General features: G+C 39.3%; 1 protein-coding gene across 1 annotated transcript in view; it reads right to left on the reverse strand.

Moving 5' to 3' along the window:
* The window catches only part of METTL24 (methyltransferase like 24), a 95,926-nt gene that overhangs the window by 23,070 nt on the left and 47,672 nt on the right, over window positions 1-25,184 (reverse strand). The window contains exon 4 of the mRNA XM_073893774.1: window positions 23,782-24,010. Within this exon, the coding sequence (XP_073749875.1) occupies window positions 23,782-24,010 (229 nt within the window). The remainder of the gene's footprint in view (window positions 1-23,781; window positions 24,011-25,184) is intronic.

A 25,184-nucleotide genomic window follows, 5' to 3' on the forward strand; every position in this document is an offset into this window, starting at 1 on the left:
ACTGAAGGTGCTGACTTTTTCATTTCTGCATCCCTTGTGTTGTTAAATGAATAAAAGTCATTTTGAGAGCTGAGCTGACCCTCCAGTGGGGACAATATTGCTTCTGTTCATGTTCTTTGCTAATCTTTTTGGCTCCCCTGCATATTACCACTTTTTACAAGGAAGCTAGCTAGACAAGGCTAAACTCTATCTCTTTACTTTCCTCTCTGAACCCACTTGGGTTAAAACCTAGATCGGGGGAAGAAACTGAGACCAATTGCTAAGGAAGGATTAATAGGTGATTTGGTGAATTCAGTATTCTATGAAATTTTAAGATCCTGGCTGTCCTGTGCCTGAGACCAGAGACTGTGTCCTTCAGACCGATATCCTAAGGCAGAACCACCAATGATAGCCATTAGCTGAATAGCAAAATCTCAATGAACCAGAATTTAACCACAGGAGAAAAATCCCTACTTGTCATAAAGCACTGTCTTGGACACTATGGGGCTTATAAATCTGTCAAAATAACTTTCTATAGATCCATTTTAAGGGACTTGAATGCTAAGAGGACAGATTGATATAAGAAATCTTGTGTTTTTGGGCGCCTGGGTGGCTCAGTTGGTTAAGCGACTGCCTTCGGCTCAGGTCATGATCCTGGAGTCCTGGGATCGGGTCCCGCGTCGGGCTCCCTGCTCAGCAGGGAGTCTGCTTCTCCCTCTGATCCTCTTCCCTCTCATGCTCTCTACCATTCTCTCTCTCAAACAAATAAATAAAATCTTTAAAAAAAAAAGAAATCTTGTGTTTTTTTTTTAAAGATTTACTTATTTTAGAGAGTGGGGGGGAGGGGCAGAGGGAGAGAGAGAATCCCAAGTAGACTCCCCGCTGAGCATAGAGCCAGACTTGGGGCTCGATCACATGACTCTGAGATCATGACCTGAGCTGAAATCGAGAGTCAGATGCTTAACCAACTGAGCCACCCAGGCACCCCCAAGAAATCTTGCTTTTAAAAAATGAAAACAAGGGGCACCTGGTTGGCTCAGCTAGTAGAGCATGCGGTTCTTGATCTCAGGGTCATGAGTTTGAGCCCCACGTGGGGTGTAGAAGTTACTTAAATAAAACTTTAATTTTTTTAAAGATTTATTCATTTATTTTAGAGAGGGAGGGAGGGGCAGAGGGAGATGGAGAGAGTGAATCTCAAGCAGACTCCCCATTGAGCACGGAGCCCATTGTGGGGCTTGATCCCATGACCCTGAGATCATGACCTGAGCCAAAACCGAGTCGGATGCTCAACCAACTGAGCCACCCAGGCGCCCCATAAATAAAACTGTAAAAAATAAAAATAAAGAATGAAAACAATTTCCACAGAAGGTCCTAAGATAAGTGCACACCCAGTTCTATCTTCTACAACCAAGTACTGTACAATAAGAGTGAAGTTCAGAATGTCTTTACAGTATTGTCAAATACTCACTTTGCTCGCTCTGTGTTATTAACAAGGCCCTATCCCTATTAATGACTGGTTTAGGCTCCAGTGGACACTGGATAGAGGTGGTTGAGCATTCAAGTGCTGAAGTGGATTAATGATGAAAATTAATCAACACAATCTTATCAATTTTAAGTTTCAAACTGGTAACGTGCATTTGTTGTCTTATTTGAGAATATTCAATTCTGCTATAGAAAACAAGAAATCGAATGGGATAGGCGAAACTTACAAGATGTGTCAGGTATAGGTAAGTAACCCAGGAAACATTAAGCATAAGTAAAGTAAGTAGTAGAGATATGTGCTGAGCATACACAGGGACAGAAATGCTGAATAAACATTAAAATTGTCACTAAACATTAAATACACATGAGTATATGAGTCACCCAATATTTATGAGGTCTTATATTGGCCACCCATGGATTATACTCATTCTGACCCCACAGGTATTCTGCCAAATAAAACTCAAAGCTGGGGGGCCTGTGTGGCTCAGTCGTTAAGCGTCTGCCTTCGGCTCAGGTCATGATCCCAGGGTCCTGGGGTCGAGTCCCGTGTAGGGCTCCCTGCTCCGCGGGGAGTCTGCTTCTCCCTCTCCCACTCCCTCTGCTTGTGTTCCCTCTCTCGCTGTGTCTCTCTCTGTCAAATAAATAAATAAAATCTTAAAAAAAAAAAACCAAAAACCTCAAAGCTGCTCTTAGACCAGTTAGTGAATTTGCAATTTTGGCCAGACATACTTGTCCCTGTGTCTCTTCAATTGAGCCTCCTTGCTCCAAACCTCAGCTCTGTTCCTCATTACGACACCACTGGCAGGGAAGGCTGATGAGAAAAGAAGAAGGGGAGGGGGAGAGGGAGGAAGATGATGGGAGGAGGTGGGGGAGAGGAGGAAGGACGGTGGGGCTGAGACTGACCAGCAGACCAGGACTCATGCAGTGTGGTCTTTCGATCTCACTCGTACCAAATTACAAATACATGAACCTACTCCATCTCTGTCCCTTATTTCTCACTGTGTGTTTTTAATTGATTCATGTGATTCAAGCACTTTAATTTGTGATCTGTAACCTGTGGGATAGCTTACCTGGTAGTATATTTGGAGACTACACTGCATCAAGGTAATTTCCCACATGACAAAACTCGTCAGTGTTTCTTAAGCCTTCATACGGTCTACTAATTGTCTGCCACCAAGGGTCAAGAGAAGAAAAATAAATGAAAGGTGGCAACCAATTATTAATGAGGAAACCTGAAGTAGTCAATCCTGTTTAATCCTACAGCTTGGCTACACGTGGTCCTTGTTGTGACTTTATAGTACATACATATATAGTCTTGGTTTCTCCTGGTAAAATTATCACTAAGTCAAATGGTTAAATTATTGGTATTTGATGATATTCCACAAAGAGGACAGTAGTTTATAAAGAAGGCTATGATCTCAGGATGCTCAGCCAGCCCAGCAAGTTTCACTACCATCATTTTAGAAAGCTGCTCATTAACAGTGTGAAACTAACTCATTTCACTGCACCTATATTTACTTACTACACATTTTACAGGGGCCAGGCACTATGCTCTGTGCTGAATTGCAGAAAAGGTGAACGTGATAGATCACCATCTCAGGAATTTCACAGTGTACTGTAGAGATACACAGTGTATCACAAAGATACATGAAGTACCCAGGTAATTATGATACAAAAAAAAAAAAAAAGCTGCGTTCCATAAAAGGCATGCAAACAAAACTTTATGGAAATTCAAAAAAGTAAGCAATCACATTCAGTGGAAGAATCCCAGTAAAATAAAATGGTACAAACTCTCTTAAGGATAATTTAGCCATGTGTATGAACAGCCTAAAAGACTGCACAGTTTATGGTAATTAAGAACAGAAAATAATCCATGTACATGTCTAAAATATTTAGAGTGGTTAAATAAACTCTGATACATCCATTCACTAGAAAATATGCAGCTCTTAAAAATTACATTGCAGGTAGGTATTTCATAAAGTGTTACGGGAAAAGTATAAAATACACATGATAAAAAAAAAAATGTTCCAACTCTTCAAAAGGACAGGCAGTGAAATGTCTTTCTCCCACCCTAGAATCTCTGAGTTAACTCGGAGATCTTTCCAATCAGAGAAATACAGATCTATAGCATGTTCTTTATCAGTCCGAGTGCAATTGTATGGGCTTTAAATATATTTTACTTATTTGGTCCCCTGTTAAAAGACAATTACCCTGTTTCCAGAATTTTGCTATTATAAACAATGCTGCAATATATCTAGATGAAGTGTCTATTATATGTCTATATTATTATATGTGAAAATGTTCAAGATATTCTGTTAAGTAAAAAAACAAAGGCAGATGAACGTCTGGTTTCCAATTCCTCATGTAGGAAGTTGGAGGTTGCTACTCCATCCTAGCAACAAGTAAAAAGCTGAACACACTGAAAAATCAACACCTCTTGGATCTGTGAGAGGAGGACGTAGCCCAGGATTAGAGAACAAGAAGTACAGAGAGAACACCGGGAGGTTTGGCTTCCCCGAGCACAGTCTGTAGGAGCTGTGCCAAGGCTAGAAAACCTGAACTGTAATCGACAAAGTGCTGGAGGCTCAGTATGGACAAGTCTGAGTGTTAAAAACTCCAAGGAGACCCGGTCATAGAGGGTCCCCACAGTATTGTGAGATCTACTCTCAGGAGTTTGACTGTATTCCCAAAGTAAACATCAGAGAAAAGTCCCCTCAGGTTTCTGGCAGGGGGCATCATTTTTAAATATGCCAGAGCTTCTGTTTTTCCCAACAAGGCTGCCCTCAGGAGAAACTGGCTAACCTGAACTGCACCTGTTGGGGGATTCTTAGAGCCTAACTGACCTGAGGAGGGGAAATATCCAACTCTAGCCCACTCTAGCCATCCTGTCCCACCTAAGGTAAGAGAAAAATACTGAGAAATTCTTGAGAAGTTCACAGTTCAGAGGCATATGCTCACTTAAAGACTGAGACCTAATCACAGGACGTAGAACACCTCTCCTCCCCCTACACCTTACTATCACATTCCTAAAGGCCTAATTATAGCAGTTCCTTTTATGCAATACCTCAGGTCTGGCTATCAAGAAAAATTGCAAGGCATTCTAAAAGGCAAAAAACACAATTTGAAGAGACCAGAAACAGACATGGCAAGGATGTTGGAATTATCAGACAGGGAATTTAAAACAACTATGATTAATATGCTACAGGCTCTCATGAATAAAGTAGATAGTATGCAAGAACAGATGGGCAATGTAAGCAGAGATGGAAATCCTAAGGAAGAATCCAAAAGAAACGCTTGGGATCAAAAACATTGAAACTCTAGCCCTAACCCTTGATGGGCTTACAAGTAGACTGGACTCAACCTAGAAAAGAATCTCTAAGCTTAAGGATATATCGATAGGGGTGCCTGGGTGGCTCCGTCAGTTAAGCATTTGCCTTTAGCTCAGGTCATGATCCCAAGGTCCTGGGGTTGAGCCCCATGTCCAGCTCTCTGCTCAGCGGGGAGCCTACTTCTCCCTCTCCCTCTGCCTGCCACTCCTCCTGCTTGTGTTCTCTCTCTGTGTATCAAATAAATAAATAAAATCTTTTTTTTTAAAAAAGGATCTATCAATAAAAACTTCCAAAACTGAAAAGCAAAGAGACTGAAAAAAAAAAAATCAGAATAGAACATCCAAGAACTGTGGGACAACCACATAAAATACAACATACACATATTGGGAAACCAGAAGAAGAAAGAGAGAAAGGAACGGAAGTAATATTTGAAATAATAATGACTGAGAATTTCCCCAAATTAAAATGAGACATCAAACCACAGATCTGAGAAGCTCAGAGAATACCAAACAAAATAAATACCAAAAACCTACACCTAGGCATATCATTTTCAAACTATAGAGAATTGAAGATACAGAAAAAATCCTGAAAGAAGTCAAAGGGGAAAAAAAAAACCTTACTTACAGAGGAAGAAAGATAAGAATTACACCCTAGTTCTCTTCAGAAAACATGCAAGCAAGAAGAGAGTGGAGGTTACTGTTTACCCAAAGAAAACAAAAATATCCATTTGAAAAGATACATGCACCCCTACATTTTTTGCAGCATTATTTGTAATAGCCAAATTATGGAAGCAACCTAAGTGTCCATCCTGTAGATGAATGGATAAAAAAAATGTGACACATACACACACACACACACACACACACTGTAATATTACTCAGTCATAAAAAAGGATGAGATCTTGCCATTTGAGACAACCTGGATGGACCTAGAAGGTATTATGCTAAGTGAAATAAGTCAAACAGAGAAAGACAAATACCATATGACCAATAAAACAAAATCTAAATTAAAAAAAAATCTAAATCTAAAAAAACAAATGAATAAACAATCAAAAAGCTAAAACAGACCCATAAACACAGAAAACAAACAGATGGTTGCCAGAGGGGCGGGGGTAGAAAAGCTAGGCAAAATGAGTGAAGGGGGGTGAGAGATACAGGCTTCCCGTAATGGAATGAATAACTCACAGGTATGGAAGGTACAGCACAGGGAATATAGTCAATGATATTATAATAGTGTTGTATGATGACAGATGGCAGTTACACTTGTGATGAGTGTAGCATAACAAATAGAGATATTGAATCACTATATTGTACATCTGAAACTAATGTAACATTGTGTGCCAACTATACTCAAATTAAAAATTTTTTCAAATTAAAGAGAGAGTGGAGTAAAATATTTAAAGCACTGAGAGAACCACCGACCTGAATTCTGTACTCTGCAAAATTATCCTTCAAAAATGAAGGAGAAATAAAACTTCCTTGGACCAATAAAAATTCAAGGATTTTGTTGCCAGTAGGCCTGCCTTGAAAGAAATGTTAAAAGAAGTTCTTTAGAGAGAAGAAAAATGATATAGGTCAGAAACTGAGATCTACATAAAATAAGAAAGAGCTTTGAAGAGGAATAAGAGAAGGTAAAGTAAAACCATATTTTTCTTATTCTTAATTGACCTAACAGATAACAGTTTGTTCAAAATAGCAATACCAACAAGGTATTTTATTGTGTATGTACATGTATACATCATATGCGTATATGTAAGTAGAATGAATGACAGCAATGATACAAAGGATTGGAGGGAGAAATTAAGATTATTTTTTATTATAAGGTATTCACACTATCCAGGAAGTGGTACAGTATTATTTGAAAGTCAATTTGGATTAGCTATAAATGTGTAATGCAAACTCTAGGGCAACCACTCACTAAAAAAAAGTTTAAAAAGAGCTATAAAATGATATGCTAAAAATAAAAAAGTGGAATCATATAAAATGTTCAATTAAAACCACAAAAGCAGAAAAAAGTGGAAGACAAAAAACAAACAACAAAGACAAGAAATAGAAAACAGTAATGAATATGGTATATATTAATCCAACTCTTTCATAATCACTTTGAATGTCAATGTTCTAACTGTATCAATTAGAAGACAGAGACTGTCAGAGTGGATCAAAAAACAACCCCAACTATACTACAAGAAACCCACTTTAAATATAAAGACACATACAGATTAAAAGTAAATAGAGAAAAATATACTGTGCTAATACTAATCAAAAGAAAGTAAGAATAGCTATATTAATTTCAGACAGAGCAGACTTCAAAGCAAGGGAAGTTATCAGGGATAAAAGGGTCAATTCTCCAAGAAAACATAACAATCTTAACATGCATGTGCCTAACAACAAAGTGTCAAATTTATGCGTGGCAAAAACTAATAGAATTATGAAGTGAAATAGGTAAATCCACTATCATAGTTGGAGATTTTAATACCTCTCAGAAATGGCAAATCCAGCAGGCAGAAAATCAGTAAGGGCATAGTTGAACTCAACAACACCATCAATCAACTGTATATGATTGATATCTATAGATCACTTCACCCAACAACAGATTACACATTCTTCTCAAGCTCACATTGAGCATTTACAAAGAGAGATCACATTCTGGACCAGAAAACACAGCTTAACAAATTTAAAAGAATAGAAATCACACAATGTCTGCTTTCAAACCATAGTGGAATTAAAGTAGAAATCAATAACAGAATGATAGTTGGAAAATCCCCAAATACTTGGAGATTAATAAGCAAACTTCCAATAACACAGGGATCAAAAAAGAAATCTCAAAAGAAATTTTTTAACATTTTGAACTAAATGAAAATGAAAACAATTTATCAAAATTTGTGGAATGCAGAAAAAGAAAAAAAAGTTGTGGAATGCAGTGAAGGTAGTGTTTAAAGTGAAATTTATATCATTGAATGCCTATATTAAAGAGGAAAGATCTAATATCAATAATCTAAGTTTACATTGCAAGAAACTAGAAAGAGAGCTAATTAAATCCAAAGTAAGCAGAATAAAAGAAATAATAAGAGAACAGAAATCAACAAAATTGAAAACAGGAAATCAGTAGAGAAAAGCAGTGAAACCAAAAGCTGGTTCTTTGAAAAGATCTATAAAATCAATAAGCCTCTAGTCAGGCTAACTAAGCAAAAAAGAAAGAGGACACAAATTACTAATATCAGAAATAAAAGAGGAGACATCACTACAAATCCTATGGACACCAAAAGGATAATAAAGGAATTCTATGAACAACTCTCTGCCCACAAATTTGAAAACCTAGATGAAATGGACCAATTTTTTGAAAGACGCAATCTGCCAAAATCCACACAAGCAGAAAAAGACTACATGAACAGGCCTGTATCTATTTAAGAAATTGAATCAATAATTAGTAAACTTCCAGAACAGAAAGCATCAGGCCCAGATGAGTTCACCAATTAATTCCACCAATCAATTAAGGAAGAAATTATACCAATTCTTGACAATCTCTTTCAGGGGATAGAAGCAAAAGAAATACTTAAGTATAAGTCTAACAAAATCTGTACAAGATCCGCATGAGGAAAATCATAAAACTCTGATGAACAAAATAAAATAAAAACTAAATAAATGGAAAGATATCCCATGCTCATGATTAGGAGGACTCAAAACTGTCAAGATGGCAGTTCTTCCTAATTTGATATAGATTCAACATAATTCCAATCCAAATTCCATCAAGTTATTTTGTGGATATCAACAAACTTATTCTGAAGTTTATATGGAAAGGCAAAAGACCCAGACTAGCCAATGCAATATTAAAGGAGAAGAACACAGCTGGAGGACTGACAGCATCCATCTTCAAGACTTACTATAATGCTATGGTCACCAAGATAGTTTGGTATTGGCAAAAGTATAGACAAATAGATCAATAGAACAAAATAGAGAGCTTAGAAATAGACTCACATATAAATAGAGTCAACTGATTTTTGGCAAAGGACAGCATTGGAGGAAAACTCAATCAACAAACAGTGCTGAAACAACTGGATATCCACATGCCAAAAAAAGAAAAGAAAAGAATCTAAACATAGACCTTACACCTTCACAAGAATTAATTCAAAATGGATGACAGACCTAAATGTAAAACAAACTCCTAGAAGATAATGTAGGAGAAAATCTAGATGACCTTGGGTTTAACAATTACTTTGTCACATGTAATTAATTCAGAGGCACAATCCATGAAAGAAAGAATTGATAAGCTGGACTTCATTGAAATTTAAAAATTTCTGCTCTGTGAAAGAAAATGTCAAGAGAATGAAAAGATAAGCCACAGACTAGGAAAAAAAATTTGCAAAGGACACATCTGGTAAAGAACTGTTATCCAAAATATACAAGGAACTCTTGAAATTCAATGATAAAAATACCAACAATGAGCCAAAGACCTTAACAGACAACTTGTCAAAAAAGATCTACAGATGGCAAATAAGCAAGTGAAAAGATGTTCCACATCATATGTCATCAGAGAAATGTAAGTTAAAACAGCTATTAATACCACAATGCCCCTATTAGAATGACCAAAATCTGGAACACTGCCAACAGCAAAGGCTGTTAAGGGTGAGGAGCAACAGGAATTCTCACCCACTGCTGGTAGGAATGCATAATGGTATGGTACAGCCACTTTGGAAGACAGTTTGGTAGTTTCTTATGAAACTAAACAGACTCTTGCCATACGATCCAAAGGAATTGAGAACATGTTCACACAAAAACCTGCCTGTGGATATTTATAGCACGTGTATTCATAATTGTCAAAACTGGGAAGCAACCAAGATGTCCTTCAGTAGGTGACTACATAAACTGTGGTACATCCAGATAATGGAATATTAGTCAAGGCTAAAAAGAAATGAGCTATCAAGCCATGTAAAGACATAGAGGAAACAAATGCATATTATGAAGTGAGAGAAGTGAATCTGAAAAGACCACATACTTTATCATTCAAACTCTATGACAATCTAGAAAGGGAAAAACTATGGAGACAGTAAAAAGATCAATGGTTGCCAGGAGTTTGGGGCGGTGGGAGGAGGAGGTGAATAGGCAGAGACAGAGGATGTTTAGGGCAGTGAAAATATTCTGCATGATACCATGATAATGGATACATGTCCTTATAGGTTTATCCAAACCATGTACAACACCAAGAGTGAACTATAACATAAACTATGGACTTTGGGTGATTACAATGTGTCAGCGCAGGCTCATCAGTTATAACAACTGTACCACTCTGGTGGGGGGTGTTGATAATGGGAGAGGCTGTGCAGATGGGAGGCATTTGGGAAATCTCTGTACCTTCCCCTCAATTCTGCTGTGAACCTAAAACTGTTCTAAAAAAAATAAAGTCCATAACAAAAAGGAAATAATAGCATATACAGTATGATCCCATTTTAATTTTGTGAAAATATGTTTACCATAGTGAGAAAAAGTCTGAAAAGAAAGACTACATATATTTTTTAAGGTATTATTTATTTATTTGTCAGAGAGAGAGAGAGAGAGTGAGCAAGCATAAGCAGGGGGAGCTGCAGGCAGAGGGAGAAGCAGGCTCCCCGCTGAGCAGGGAGCCCAGTGCAGGACTCCATCCCAGGACCCTGGGACCGTGACCTGAGCCGAAGGCAGCCGCTGAGCCAACTGAGCTGCCCAGGCGTCCCAGGAAAGACTACATATATTAATAGTAGTTATCTTTGTGGTAGAATTACATGTGACTTTAATTGTCATCCTTTCCCTTTCTGTGTTCTCTATTACCTAAATTCTCTACAGTGGAGAAATATTTATATAATTTAAAAATATTAAATGGTTTTAAGAACAGCTTTGTGGATGAGATAGTATTTGGACTAGGACTTGAAAGACAGGTGAGATTTTGATTTGCTCAGAAACAGAGAGAATATTAGTGATAAAAGGAACTGTGATTGAAGCTCCATGGGGCGAGAAATTTTAGGCAACTTGGAAGTGTTTTGTCTCATTAGGTTAGAGCACAGAATACCTGTAGAAAAGTGGTAGTAAAGGAAGAAGTTGGAAAACTGCACTGAGATCTTGCACATCAGCTGAGATGTTTATACTTTAAATAGAGTAGGAAGCACAGGAGAGGAACAATAAAGACAGAGGTGAGCCAACAGCACCTCTTTCATTTAGAAAGAAAATTTAGTTATCCAGAATATTCCTGAGCAGTTCAGTCAACTGTTGGTATTATACTTGATATGTCTCCAAAAAGACAAAATGATCTAACAGGGCTTCAGAGACAGAGAGGTCAACCTAGAGAAAATACAATGTCATAAGGCAAATGTAATGAAAGTATTAAAGAATCATTGCTACATAAAATACTTTCAAAGACATCAGTACTCACCACCCAAATGATTTCCCAACAATACACTCAATAAGCCTATGGGACTTTAAGTACTATGCCCAAGAGATGGACATGGGGAAGATGACTGAACTACAAGATTTTTACCAATATCGTGAATCAGGTGGACTATCTGAAATGCAGATCAATTACATTTATGACTATCACAGCAGAAAGATCAATCCTAAGGACACTGCAGTGGTGTCTGGACATCAGATTCATACTGCTGTGTTCTAAACACTTCCAAAATCCATTCCAGAATACTGATTCTCTTTAACATTTTCTGGAGTAAAGGGCTGACCTATTGGAGATTCCTCACTCCAAGAACACTACTGGAAAATAGTTTCCATACTCTCACCAGAGATCAATAGAAAGCAGAAGAACAATAAAATATACCAAATGGTCCTTACCATAATACTCCATTCCAGGTATTTAAATACTGCCTAAAACAATATCAATCCAACTTAGTAACTATTTAAAAACAGCTCCCATCTGGGGAGCAACTGACCAGGCACTGTGCTACGTTCTTTACCGACTTTTTGTCTTTAATCCCAACGGTCTTGCATAGAAGGTATTATCATTCCCATTTTACAGAAAAATAAAACATGGCTCAGAAGGCTTAATTCACCTGTGCTATTCACACAACTAACAGGAGATAGAGCTGGTGCCAGGGTCTTTTTGGCTGAAAGCCAGTGGCCCTTCCACTGGACAACACGGCCCCAATACCTGCCACCTGCCCCCAAAACAGCATTCTGAAAATGTCACCAGTATTGTTTTCCTGTGCCAATACCATGACGGGAACAACTGTGAGAAATCTTCAGGACTCATTTCAGACAGATAACTGGATCTCTGCAGTTTATCATCATAATAATGCTGTGGCAAACAGCAAAATCAATACAAATTTCCAAGGAAAGAGCTGTGCCAAATATTTTTGTGGCCTCTTGTTTTGCCTCAATTGCGAGCAAAATAAAAAAAAAACTGGATAGAATAATAACTATGTCTTTCATTGGTTTGGGGATCAGATACACAAACTCCTTTTATAAAACCGAAGCAAGAAGTTAAAAGTCTCCAAATATAATGCCTATACATTTTGAATATCTCAAATTCCCTTTAAAAATCTCAAGAATTAAATTACAATTTAAGATATCTATAAATAGCGTGGAATTGAGCAAAATGCTACTGATTTAAGCCAAATGAGAAAATGAGCAAGAGGCCCTTTTGCTATCTTTATAGAACAAAATTCTTTAGGGACTGGAAGTGGTGTTCTAAGAATAGAAAGAACATTTTCTCCCTGAATACCCCACCCCTCTCTAACTCCACTGCACTTCCATCTTACATCTGCAGGCAGCTTTCTCTTTTCTCCCTCAAAGAAAAGGCAGGAACATATCTGGTGGAAATATCTCAACATCTCTGAATATTAGATGAGATACAGATTAAGAAAAAGAACACTACTGGAAAATACTTTGCATACCCTCACCAGACGTCAGTAGAGGCCACCAAGGGAAAGCTAGTCATCTAGCTTTTCTTGGCCCTCCAGTGCCATTCCTGCGGAACAGAGGGAAGCTGGATATCAGGAAAGAAACAAAGCAAAGGGGTCCAATCATCAAGGGTCTGAATGGTGCATTTACCCACCCACCTGTTATCAAGTCCCTGCTATGGACTAGGCATCAGGAATACAAAAATAAATGGCATATGAGATTGGATTTCTCTATTAAACACTCCCGTAGCACGTCACACTTCTTCGTAGCACTCTTTACAGGATCACATGTCTGGTATTTTAGCTACATGTTAAATCTTAAGAGACTTGGTTATGGGAATGTAAAATGGTACAGCTACTCTGAAACACTGTAAGGCAGTTTCTCAAAAAAATTAAAAATAGATTCCCATAGGATGCAGCAATTCCATTTCTGGGTATGTATCCAAAAGAACTGAAAGCAGGGCCTTAAAAAGATACTTGCACATCCATACTCATAGCAGCATTACTCACAATAGGCAAGAGGCAGAAACAACCCCATGGTCCACTGACAGATAAACAAAATGCAGTATATACATGCAAGGGAATACTATTCAGCCTTAAAAAAAAAAACACACAAGGAAGACCTGTCACATGCTACAACATAGATGAACCTTGAGGACATTATGCTTAGTGCAATAAGTGAGTCACAAAAGACAAATACTGTATGCTTTCACTTATGTGAGGTACCTAAAATAATCAAGATCATTGAAACAGAAAATAGAATGATGGTTGCCAAGGGCTGCAGAACGGGGGAATTAGTGTTTAATGGGAAGAGACTTTCAGTTTTGCAAGATGAAAATGTTCTAGAGATTGGATGCACAACAATGTGGATATACAGATGGTTCCCAACTTAAAATGGTTCAAATTACGATTTTTCAATTTTACAATGGTGCAAAAACAATATGTATTCAGTAGAAACCATACTTCATATTCTAATTTTGATCTTTTCCCAGACTAGTGATATGGAGTGTGATCCTCTGTCCAGCTCCCAGTCAGCCACATGATCACAAGGGTCAACAACCCACACACAGTCTGTACCCATTCAATGACTCTGTTTTTCACTTTCAGTATTTAATAAATTACATGTCATATTCAACACTTTATGATAAAATAGGTTTTGTGTTAGATGATTTTGCCCAACTGTAGGTTAATTAAGTGTCCTGAGCACCTTTGAGGTAGGCTAGGCTAAGCTATGATGTCCAGTGGGTTAGGTGTGTTAAACGCACGTTCAACTTACGATAGTTTCAGTTTACAATAGGTTTATCGGGACATAACCCCATCTTAAGTTGAGGGCGATCTGTACTTAGCATTACTATACCCTTAAAAACAATTAAGCTGGGCAGGGGAGCTAGCAGCCCCAGAATGGTGCTGCTGGAGAGCGAGCAGTTCCTGACGGAGCTGACCAGACTCTCCCAGAAGTGCTGGTTATCAGGCAGCGTGTTCATCACCCCGAAGAAGTATGATGGTCGAACTAAATCCATTCCAAGGAAGGGTTCTGTAGAGGGCTTTGAGCCCTTAGACAACAAGTGCCTGTTCAGAGCTACTGATGGGGAAAAGAAGATCAGCACCGTGGTGAGCTCCAAAGAAGTGAAGGAGCTTCAGATGGCTTACTCAAACCTATTGAGAGCTCATGTGGATGGGCTGAAGAAGAGGGACGGGAAGAGCAAGAGTAGGAAGAGCAAAGCAGCGCAGGGAAGGGCACCAGATACCCTGCTTTCACCAACTAACCACTGAATTACTACGTTTCCTTTGGTTTTTACTCTTGGCCACAAAGCTAGGTTTCTGGTTCCCCTATAATAACATTTCATGTGAGATGAGGGTCATTTTGGATGGAAGGAGTGCTGCAGTGTTTACAGGATGCTTGTAAAAAGCCAAGTTTATTTTAGAATTGGCTGATTGGCCTGTGTTGCATGGTTGTATATCCTGGGATTATAAAGTCTCTGTGGCCATCTGTGTGAAGAACAATGGATCATTAAACCTGTATTTATCCGCAAAAGAAAAACAAATTAGTTAAGATGGTAAATTTTACGTTACGTATATTTTACCACATTTTAAAAAATTTCCTAATTAAAAAGAGACTTGGGGCACCTGGGTGGCTCAATCAGTTAAACAGATGACTCTTGGTTTCTGCTCAGGTCATAATCTCATGGTCATGGGATCCAGCCCTGCTTAGGGCTCCACGCTCAGCACAGAGTCTCCTTGGGATTCTCTCCTTCTCTCCCTTTCCTTCTCCCTCCCACCCCCACCCACACACACGGGTGTGTGCTCAGGCTCATGAGCTCTCTCTTTCTCTCTCTCTCTCAAATAAATAAATAAAATCTTTAAAAAGAGAGAGACACTTTTTTCCCTGTAGCTTCATCATTTAAGCAGAGGTACTTGCATATGGAAAATATTTAACACATATTTATTGAATGGATAGATGGATGAATGGAGAAAGGGATGGATGGATGATGGAGGAAGGGATGGATGGATGGATGGAGGAAGGGATGGATGGATGATGGAGGAAGGGATGGATGGATGGATGAATGGAGGAAGGGATGGATGGATGGATGGAGGAAGGGATGGATGGATGAATGGAGGAAGGGATGGATGGATGAATGGAGGAAGGGATGGATGGATGATGGAGGAAGGGATGGATGGATGAATGGAGGAAGGGATGGATGGATGAATGGAGGAAGGGATGGATGGATGAATGGAGGAAGGGATGGATGGATGATGGAGGAATGGATGGATGGATGAATGGAGGAAGGGATGGATGGATGAATGGACAGACAGATGGAAATATGAACAGAAGAGCAACATATAAAACAATAATTACTATACCATGTGAACATAGAGAAATGGACCCTGTGAATATGAAGAAAGGAAGAGTTCTTGTTATGGTTGATTCTAATATAATATTTACCATACAGAATTACTTTATCTTATCCACCTATGCCACACAAAAAAAATTTTTTTAAAGATTTTTTATTTATTTATTTGACAGAGAGAGACACAGTGAGAGAAGGAACACAAGTGGGGGAGAGGGAGAAGCAGGTCTCCCGCTGAGCAGGGAGCCCGACGCGGGGCTCGATCCCATGACCTGAACCGAAGGCAGATGCCCAACGACTGAGCCACCCAGGCGCCCCGCCACAAAAAATTTTAATAGAGATTTAGTTTTTTCTGGTTGAATGATTTTTATTTTTTCTCTTATTTCTCTTTATTACAGTATAATCTGTCTTCTGACCTAGATGAAATTAAAAGAGAAAAATCCATTTTTTGTCACCTTTGCTCTTTCCAGCACCTCTTTTAATCCAAAAGGGTAATGTGAAATAAAGCTTACAATCAACACTGCCGAAGACAAAAGCAGGTGATAAGTTGCTTGCCCATTAGTTATTAATAAGCTATCCTCCAGGGCGTAGTGTTATGAAGCTCTGTCATGTAACAAACAGCAGGCAAAAAGAATAATCTCCATTTTCTGACTCTGAAATACAGGCATGTGCTATAAAACTAAATTGACATCTGTTAGCAGGCTTGTCACATGGATGGTTTTTTCCTGCAGAATCTGGAATAAATTAAATCTTAAAATAAAGCTTAGAACAGAGAGGCTGCTTTACATAATTCCTTCTAATGGCGTGCTGATTTTAAAGAGAAGTTCTTACAAGAAATGTTTCATTATCATTTTAATTGCAAAACTGATGAATGCCACTCCATGCTAGGAAATTAGTGTTTTTATAAGGTCCCTATGTTTTAAACTAAAAAGTGGCAAGTGAAACCTTCCTCAACTGGCTGGAAGATAAATCAGGTTTTACCTCCAAATAAAACTATGCCCGCTTTTTCCCCAAGCACCCGGAGCCTGTTTCATGGGTGGTTCGTTATGCATGGCACCTCTGAGCACCGGCATGGCTGAGCTCCCGGGGCAGAAATGGCTGGCCGGGGTGTGACCTCACAGGGTTCGCTCAGGAATACACTCCCTCAGAGGATTCACTAATAGGAGAGCAAGTTCTGGGGCCTCTTACTGTCAAAAGCCATTAAGCATTTTTTAACACATATAGAGGAACTGGCAGACCTGGTGAAACTGGGCTGTGCAACACTGAACAGAACATTCTTCTACTGAACCACAGCCTCCTGTACAAAAGGAAGTCACAACAGAGGGAAACCTTTATAGGCCCCTGAAGCTTAGAGCCCCTCTGTTCCCTCAGGATTCCTTTGGCTCTCCTTCCCAAAACTTTGTCAAAATGGCAAAAATCCTCAGATAAATATACCCACCCCTGGTACACAGCAGTGAAGAAAACCAAATGCCAGCTCGCTGGAGGCTCGTTTCCTCTCTGAGTGAAATCCTTCCCTTTTGTAATAATTCCGGGTGCCTTTGAAAATCTCAAAAGATGCAACACTCAATCAAAATGCTTTGTTTTACATAAAATCATAATTCTGGTCTCCTTAAAATTCTTCATTCATTTCTCTCACCAACATGAAAATGTTTGCCTGCACAACCCTCCTCAAATGGTAGCGGTTCATATCCCACACCTTTTCATAGGGAACACTGAAGCACAGAGGACACAGGAACTCGGTGAAGAGACAGAGAAGGAGGCTGCAGAAGCACACAGCCTCTCAACCCCGTTCTTGTTTAAAGGGTTTTATGCACAGGAGGGGGGCGGATTTGCAAATGGAAGGCTGAGTCACTAGAGGCCTCTCTACATGCTGAGGCTCTTCACAGGGTGATCTTTCTATTACCTGGGTTAGAGCTGGGAAGGAGAGCCAAAGGAATCCTGAGGGAGCAGATGGCCAGCTCCCTGGGCTCCATGCCAGACCAGCTAAGTGAGAATCTCTCTAAGGTTGGTTCTGGGTTCGAAGTTTTAATCAAGGTCCTTAGGTGATGGGATTCTCTACTTGTGCTGTTATTTTTGGTTTGTTTTCCAGTGTTACCAAGTCTAACAATGCAATCTGAGAATCACTGGGTTGTGCAGGTGGGAGTGGGTCTCTGGATTCCAGAGCACCTTTCACACACAACTTCGCCAGTCATGGCTTCCGCCCAAAGAAAACACAAACCACCGCTAGATCCAGATGCACCTAACTCATTCTTTAAACAGGTTTTATAATCTACATGCTAGCTAAATACTGAATGTTTCAAAAAGTCACTAAGAACACAGAAATTTGCTTCACAGCAAATCTCACCATTATAGATAAGTGAAAAAGGGTAAAAAGCCAAAACTCATTTTCTACATGTTGAATGCAGAAGTTCTAGACCCACGTTCTCAAGATGGTTTGTCCTTTGGGTCCACTATAGACTGATGGAGACAGAAAAATATCTCTGCATTTCAAATTGCAACTCAGGAGCATAGCTGACGCATTACTCCTAAATTGCTACTGGCTTATTTCACAGAAACAGCCTTGTCATGATTAAATAGCATTTTTGCAAGACGAAGTTGCCTTCAAATACACAGAAAGATACACACCTCTCTTTGAAAAAGTAATATAAACAAGTCTAAACGGAAGACTGCACTGGGCCTTAAAAGAGTCACCTGGATTTCTACCTTCACCATAACATATCTTGGTGTTTTCCACCCAAATACTCTGAACATCAGTGGCTAAGGCCTCTGGATGCTCTAGCTGCTGCTTATTAATTCTGTGGTGGGTCTGTGTGAAAAGATAAAGCATTCAAACTTCGATACACTGCACGTTTTATTTAGGAAGATACTGGGTAGAAAGTCAGGTCAAGTATCCTACATACTTACTGAGCACTTCACTAGGTAGTTGGGATGGGAGTCCACACAATGAAATCCCTGCTCTTAAGCCATATACCCCTCAGTTAGGAACATACGTCTGGGACACAGAGATCTAGCTGGAGGGTAAACCATTAGTCACCTAGGACTTGGGCATGTCTGGTCCTTGAACTGGTATGGGAGAACACTAGGAGACATTTTTATAAAGGAGCTTCCCTCCTGAGAAAAAAAAATTGTTCCAAGAAACCAGCAAGTTTGAAACAGGAATCTGGTACATGCTGGCACGAGAATGGAAAAATGGTCTGGAGCATAGCACATCATCTGTGCCTCATACCACCCTTAGCAGGGACTCAGGCTGAGGGTGGAGGACATTCCAGGAACACCTGGGTGGCCCAGTCGGTTGAGCAGCAGACTCTTGGTTTTGGCTGGGGTCTGATCACAGTGTCCTGGGATGGAGCCCTACGCCTGGCTCCACGCTCAGGGTGGAGTCGGCATGGGTTTTTCTCTCTCTCCCTCTTCCTCTGTCCTCCCCTTGTGCTTTCTCTCTCCTACTGAAATAAAATAAATAAAATAAAATAGGACATAAAGTGGTCCAGTGCTGGGCCTCTGGGGGGGGGGGGGACACAAATTACTAGTACATATCCTCTGTTCCTGTGTTTCTCAGACTATGGTACAGGCCTTGCTACTCAAGGTATGGTTCCCCAACTAGCAGCCTCAGCAGAGCTTGAGAGCTTGCTAGGAGTGCAGAATCTCAGGTCCTACCCCAGAACTTCAGAATCGACATCTGCATTTTAATTAGATTCCCCAGGTGATTCATATATACATTAATATGAGCCATACTGGGATGAAAGATGGTTTAGGTCATACAAATAAGCATTTCAAAATCTTTTGTTTGTTAGGTATTTTTAATATGTATTAGAAAACATAATTAAGCCAGTTTACTCATGAGTCCATTGGTATTATTTCTCCAGATAATTCTAAGAAAGGTGAATCAGTTTAAAGTTGACTTAAAGAAAAGTATAAAAGGAAGATGTACCCCCCCATGCCAAACCAAACCGAAAAGACCAAATTGTCAGAGAAGGAGAACACAAAGGACATAAATTAAACTATATTTTAAAATATTAACAATAATAATAATGAAAATAAAGGAATCTAGAACGACATTTCACATAAATATTTATCAAAAAAACTCAAAACAAAACAAAAACTGGTAGAGCAGAACTTATAGCAAACAAAATACAATTTAAGGCAAAGAAAATTTCCAGGAATGAAGAGCGACATAATATATACATGTGGTGAAATTTTCTTCCTGAGTCTATCATTTTCCATTTCCACCAGCAAAGCATGAGTATTCACTCTAGGGCGGTATCAACATCTTGTTTATATTTGTCCATCTGATAAGCAAAAGAAAAGGGAATCTTCTTGTAGTTCAATTTCAAAGCGCTCCTCCTCTCCAAACCAGGGACCACACAGCAGACGTGAGGTCTGGTGATCCGGGGCGGGCTCCGGGCCCAGGGACTCAGGCCGCGCCCCTCCAATGAGGGTCCCTGCGGACACCCCGCCCCAGGCAGCGTCCCCACCCGGGGACGACCCACCCCCGGCGCCGAGCAGCTTTAGTCCAGCTCCACCCTGTCGTCCGACCCGCAGCCCGAGGCCCCGCCCCCCACTTCTGCTCTGTATTAATTCTCAGCCGCTTATTTAATTTCTCTACAACACAGTGTTTACTTTCTACACAATCGCCAGCAAGGCTGTTCAGTGCCCCAGAGCAGCAAACAATAACAATTCTCTACGACCCTGTCTGAAGAACCAGTTGCCCTTCAGTTTCGCACAAAGCTTTCATTAAAAACTCTTGAGTGGAATTAGGTGCGGTTATCAATTTCCAGGAAAATCTGATATATTTTCCCTGAAAACAAAGAAAGAGAGAAAACAGAAAATGTTTTCTATAAAATTTTGTAAAGACTTCCTGAAATGGTTAATTAAAAGTCTTTGAATTTAAAATCATTATTTATTTATTTATTTTAAGATTTTATTTATTTATTTATTTGACAGAGAGACACAGCGAGAGAGGGAACACAAGCAGGGGGAGTGGGAGAGGGAGAAGCAGGCTTCCCGCCGAGCAGGGAGCCCGATGTGGGGCTCGATCCCAGGCCCCTGGGATCCTGACCTGAGCCAAAGGCAGACGCTTAACTACTGAGCCACCCAGGCAACCCTAGAATCATTTTTAAATCACACTGTGTTCTCTGATCTAATTCTCAAAAGCAATCCATTTAGGGAGTATCATGGTCCCCATTACACTGGCAATCAAACGGAGCACCAGAGCAGTTAAATGACTCTCCCTCCTAGTGCCAAAAACTAAGGAGGGAATGGGTGCTTCAAACCTAAATCACTGAACTTCCAGAGGTAAACTCTAAGGCAGTCCTGTTACTCATACTATCAACAGCATGGTAAAGACCGAAAGTAAAAACTTCTCATTAATCAGCCTGGATCATTTAGGATACTCTGTGTGATACAGACTTTAGGAAAAAAAAAAAAAAAAGCATACGGTGTGATTAATATGAGCAGAAACTTCAGACTCACTATTTCTAGTCCCATTCTGGAAAAATTCTTATGCATCGTTTACAGCAACAAGAACATGAGCAAGAAGACAGTTCATCATTACTAATGCTGGATCCAGGTGATCTTACTCCCTGACAGACTGGCTTCTGGTTCTCCTGCTTTTGCTGATGCAGCTGCTCTCACCAGATGCTTTAGAAATGTTTTTGATTTACAGTTGGAAATTAAAATTACCAAAGAGTTCTAAAAGCAGAACAGAAGCCCTATGCATCTTTCTGTCACCGTCTCAGAGTATTGCCCTTCCTTTTGGCCTGAGTGGCTGGAATCTAGGGATGGATAAAGAGAAGAAGAAGAAAAATCACAGCCTCACCTGGAAAACATCACCCAACTATATGAAACAGTTTAACATCATGAGGTGAAAATAAAACAAACAAAAACCCCCCTGGTTTCTAAAGTCACTAGCAGAAGAAATGAGTGAAGAAGGCAAGACTCAAGCACAGACGTGTGTGTGTGTGTGTGTGTGTGTGTGTGTGTGTGTGTGTGTGTTCGTGTTCTACTTGCTTGCCCTGCCAGAGCCACATCCTATTTACCAGTGTCTGTACACATGCAGAAAAATGAAAACAGACCTTGCTTGCTGCAGGCCAGAAATGAAGTTTCCTTTCATCTGGCACCACATAGCTTCTAGAGGCATGTTCCTAATGGAAGCAATCACTCCACTGATGGGTTTCATTTTCCTTGTTTTGTTTTAAAGCATTCGCAAAAAAAAAAAGCAAAGAAAAGAAACAATCTATGAAAGAATATCAGTCTCTTTTAAATTCTTCAATAAGGAATTTTTTTTTAATTTTTTATTTATTTATTTGAGAGAGAGAGAGAGAGAGAATGAGAGATAGAGAGCACGAGAGGGAAGAGGGTCAGAGGGAGAAGCAGACACCCCACTGAGCGGGGAGCCCGATGCGGGACTCGATCCCGGGACTCCAGGATCATGACCTGAGCCGAAGGCAGTCGCTTAACCAACTGAGCCACCCAGGCGCCCCTCAATAAGGAATTTTTAAAGCAGCAAATATATACCTGGCAATTCTGACCCAGATCACTTTCATGTTTGTTTTTTTTATTGTGGTAAAATACACATAACATAAACGCTTATTTTTAGATGTCATTATTAATGTTTTTAATAAAAATAAGTAGCCTTAGGAATATAAAAAATCCTTTAAAACATTTATCCTTTTTAGGTACTACTGTAAATATTTCTGCTGTCTCAGGGGCAGCATAAAAGATCTCATGCTTCATCCTCAGCATAAAGGTTTGCCCACTGCAACTCCTATGGAGTTAAACAAACACAATTCAGGTGCATACCTGGTTATCTGAAAATGCATTTTCCATAGGAAATGTGGCTTGGATAAATGATATCCACAGGCCATTTTTCAAAGCCCTATTTTATCCTCACATTTACCAAAACTTTTGCTGAGATATTGTCAAAAAAAGCTGTCTCTACAAGGTCTATTCTTTGAAGAGTGAGGGTAGATAGAGCCAGGGTGTAAAGAGCATTAACGTGGAGCAACAAGAGTCCCAGATGAACACAAAGAATCTGTAGCTAGCTCCTTGAATAATCAAGAGTTGACATATTAGAGAATCAAGCCTGTAATTTTCAGCTGTTTTTTTTTTTTTAAAAACAGGTCTCTGAAGGTAACAAATGGCAAAAATAAAATAAATTTCTGAAAAATGTTCCCACTTCAGTTTCTGTTTGGAGATTTTACTCCCCAAATCCTATATATGTTTCATTAAGGCTCTCAGTTATTCAATGCTAGTTACGGTCAATGGCAGAGCAAAATACAAATCAATAGTTAATCACATGTTAGAAGAGCAGCAAATTCTTTGAAGTGGTTCTTGAAGAAGCTCCTGCAGTCCAATTAAAAGGAGTTAAAAAAAAAAAGAGGAGGAGGAGGAGAAAAAGAACAAAGCACAGGAAAAGCCCTTTTATTAAAGATCAGGCAGCCAACTCAAGTTTAAAATTGAATTCCATATACACTGTTTTTCAGAAACACCCATTTTGGCGTGTTCTAAATCACATGCCATCTCTGACTGAGAACAGGAAGGCAAAATAGGCCAAGCCCAAGAAGGGTTGGCAAACAAACACAAGCCAAGTACACTCAGGAGAATTATCTAGTATTTGCCTACAGAATGCAATTGGCTTGGGTCTACACTAAAAATTGCTTTCAAGGAACACAGTTCAGAGATTGGGTTTCTTTTTGCTATCTATTCACAATAAGATACTTGTAGAGATTTGTCATCTTTTGACATAATTATATCAGTTGCAACACACATAATGTCCATTCAATTTCACAAAGTTCGTTTTAATCAAAGATATACATATGTTCTGGCCTTCAAGAGCCTGGAGACTCAAAGTAGTTGCTACAACAGTGAGAAACACAACACATGGGCAATCTCTTATCAAACAAAAACCTGGCCCCGATTACTTTGTATTTGAGACTGACATAAGTAGTTCACTCTGTCTGAACATTTAAAACCAATTGCCAAACGAAAATGGGACTCCTGAGCCCATGCCAGAAGTAGGTTTCTTACTTCCTTGCCCAGTCTTGGCCAAAACCCTAGCACTACTGAACAGCAACTGCAATCTACAAATCAACTTAAAGATCTTGATCCCTGCCAAAACTCTATGTCTACAGAGCTGACTCTATAAATAATGATGGGTTATCATCAGTAAGGTTGAAACTGGATCCTCCACTATCCAATTCTCGGTTTGCATTTTTTTTTAAGTTGATGAGTTTGTTCACTTTATTTCATTATTAAATCAAATGAAAACTCTCACCTTGTGATGCCCAAATTCATTCAAAATGGTGCCCAGTTTTCTGGTGTTGCTATGCAGTTTTTGGGCAGCCACAGCTGGATGCGGGTCCCGCCAGTCGACAGACAAGCGGTGATACCAGAGGCGCTGACTCTCCAGAATATGAGCCGACTTCACACTAGGATCAAAACGATGTACCTCACATCCACTGTTGGCCATGCTAACCTCAAATTGGGTATCATCACTCCCTAGCCTATAAAGAAAGAGGATGGAAATCAATAACAAGAAAATTATAATGAAGCAAAAGTGTTGGATTGACAAAATGATTCTAAGGCCAATTTTCTTATTCTTATCAAGCTTTCTCCTGTTTTAACACATAGCTAACTGCACACATTCAATAAACCTTCTTCTTTCACAAAAAGCATTAGCGCTAAAAGCTTCTGGGTAAAAAGCAAGCAGAGAAATCATCTGCTAAATGCAGACCAGAGAATCACATGTTCAAACATGTACAGGCATACCAAATTAATTTTTTACAAAGGCTTAAACCATAACAGCAACGAAACAAGAATGTCCAGTGATCTTAAGAAGTTTTCTCAGAATACATCAAAAATATAAGCACCGGGATCAGTTCCCTTAGGGAGAGGGGCAGTCTACTAATGAGGTAATTTGTCTCTGTTCTAATGGCCACGATGCATGAGGTCTGACTTAAAGACAACAGCTGTTTCCTTAGAAATGGAATGTAATTTAAAATAGTACAGCTAAAGAAAGGTCAACTGTGTGTGGTTCTACTCAAGAAATAGAAGAGATACCTCATCTAAATTCACATCAACAGGAGGAAAAAATTATGAATTAGTTGTTCTTAAGTACCCAGTATGTAACACATCAAGTGGAACATCCATATACTTAATGCATTTTTAATTTACTCCGTCATATTACTCAGACATATTAGGTGGAGTTATATTCATCACTTTGATTAAAGCACCAGTTTGGATGAAAAACATGAAGTTAAATGAAAGAGGATTATTTTTTTAAATGGTGATTATGGCTTCTTTGTCCGAAATACTATGATTAGATGTGATTTAAGATCCCAAAATCTCAGAGCATCTATAATACATTGACCAAACCTGAACCTAGTGCAGAAATGCTTCATTCTCTTAGACTTTACTGACTCAGTTATTTCATAATTTGGAAATATACAAGTTCATTGGCTAACAATTATTGACCTGCCTTTAGTTGACTAAAATAAGTCTCCAGTACAGAAATCCTCCACCTAGACATTCTTACTATACTCTTATTTGCCTTGTTCTTTCCCTTCACTTCTACTCCACTGCTTTTTCCCTTGCCATGGACCCATGGCATGTTAACCCTCTGCTGTCCCTCAGCTGTAATTCTCTCTACCCTTTTGGCTAGAAGATTTAGCACTCCTC

The sequence above is a fragment of the Callorhinus ursinus genome, unplaced genomic scaffold (assembly GCF_003265705.2).
Source record: "Callorhinus ursinus isolate GAN/ISIS: 27379988/994484 unplaced genomic scaffold, GSC_fseal_2.0 scaffold6, whole genome shotgun sequence".
Classification (NCBI taxonomy): Eukaryota; Metazoa; Chordata; class Mammalia; order Carnivora; family Otariidae; genus Callorhinus; species Callorhinus ursinus.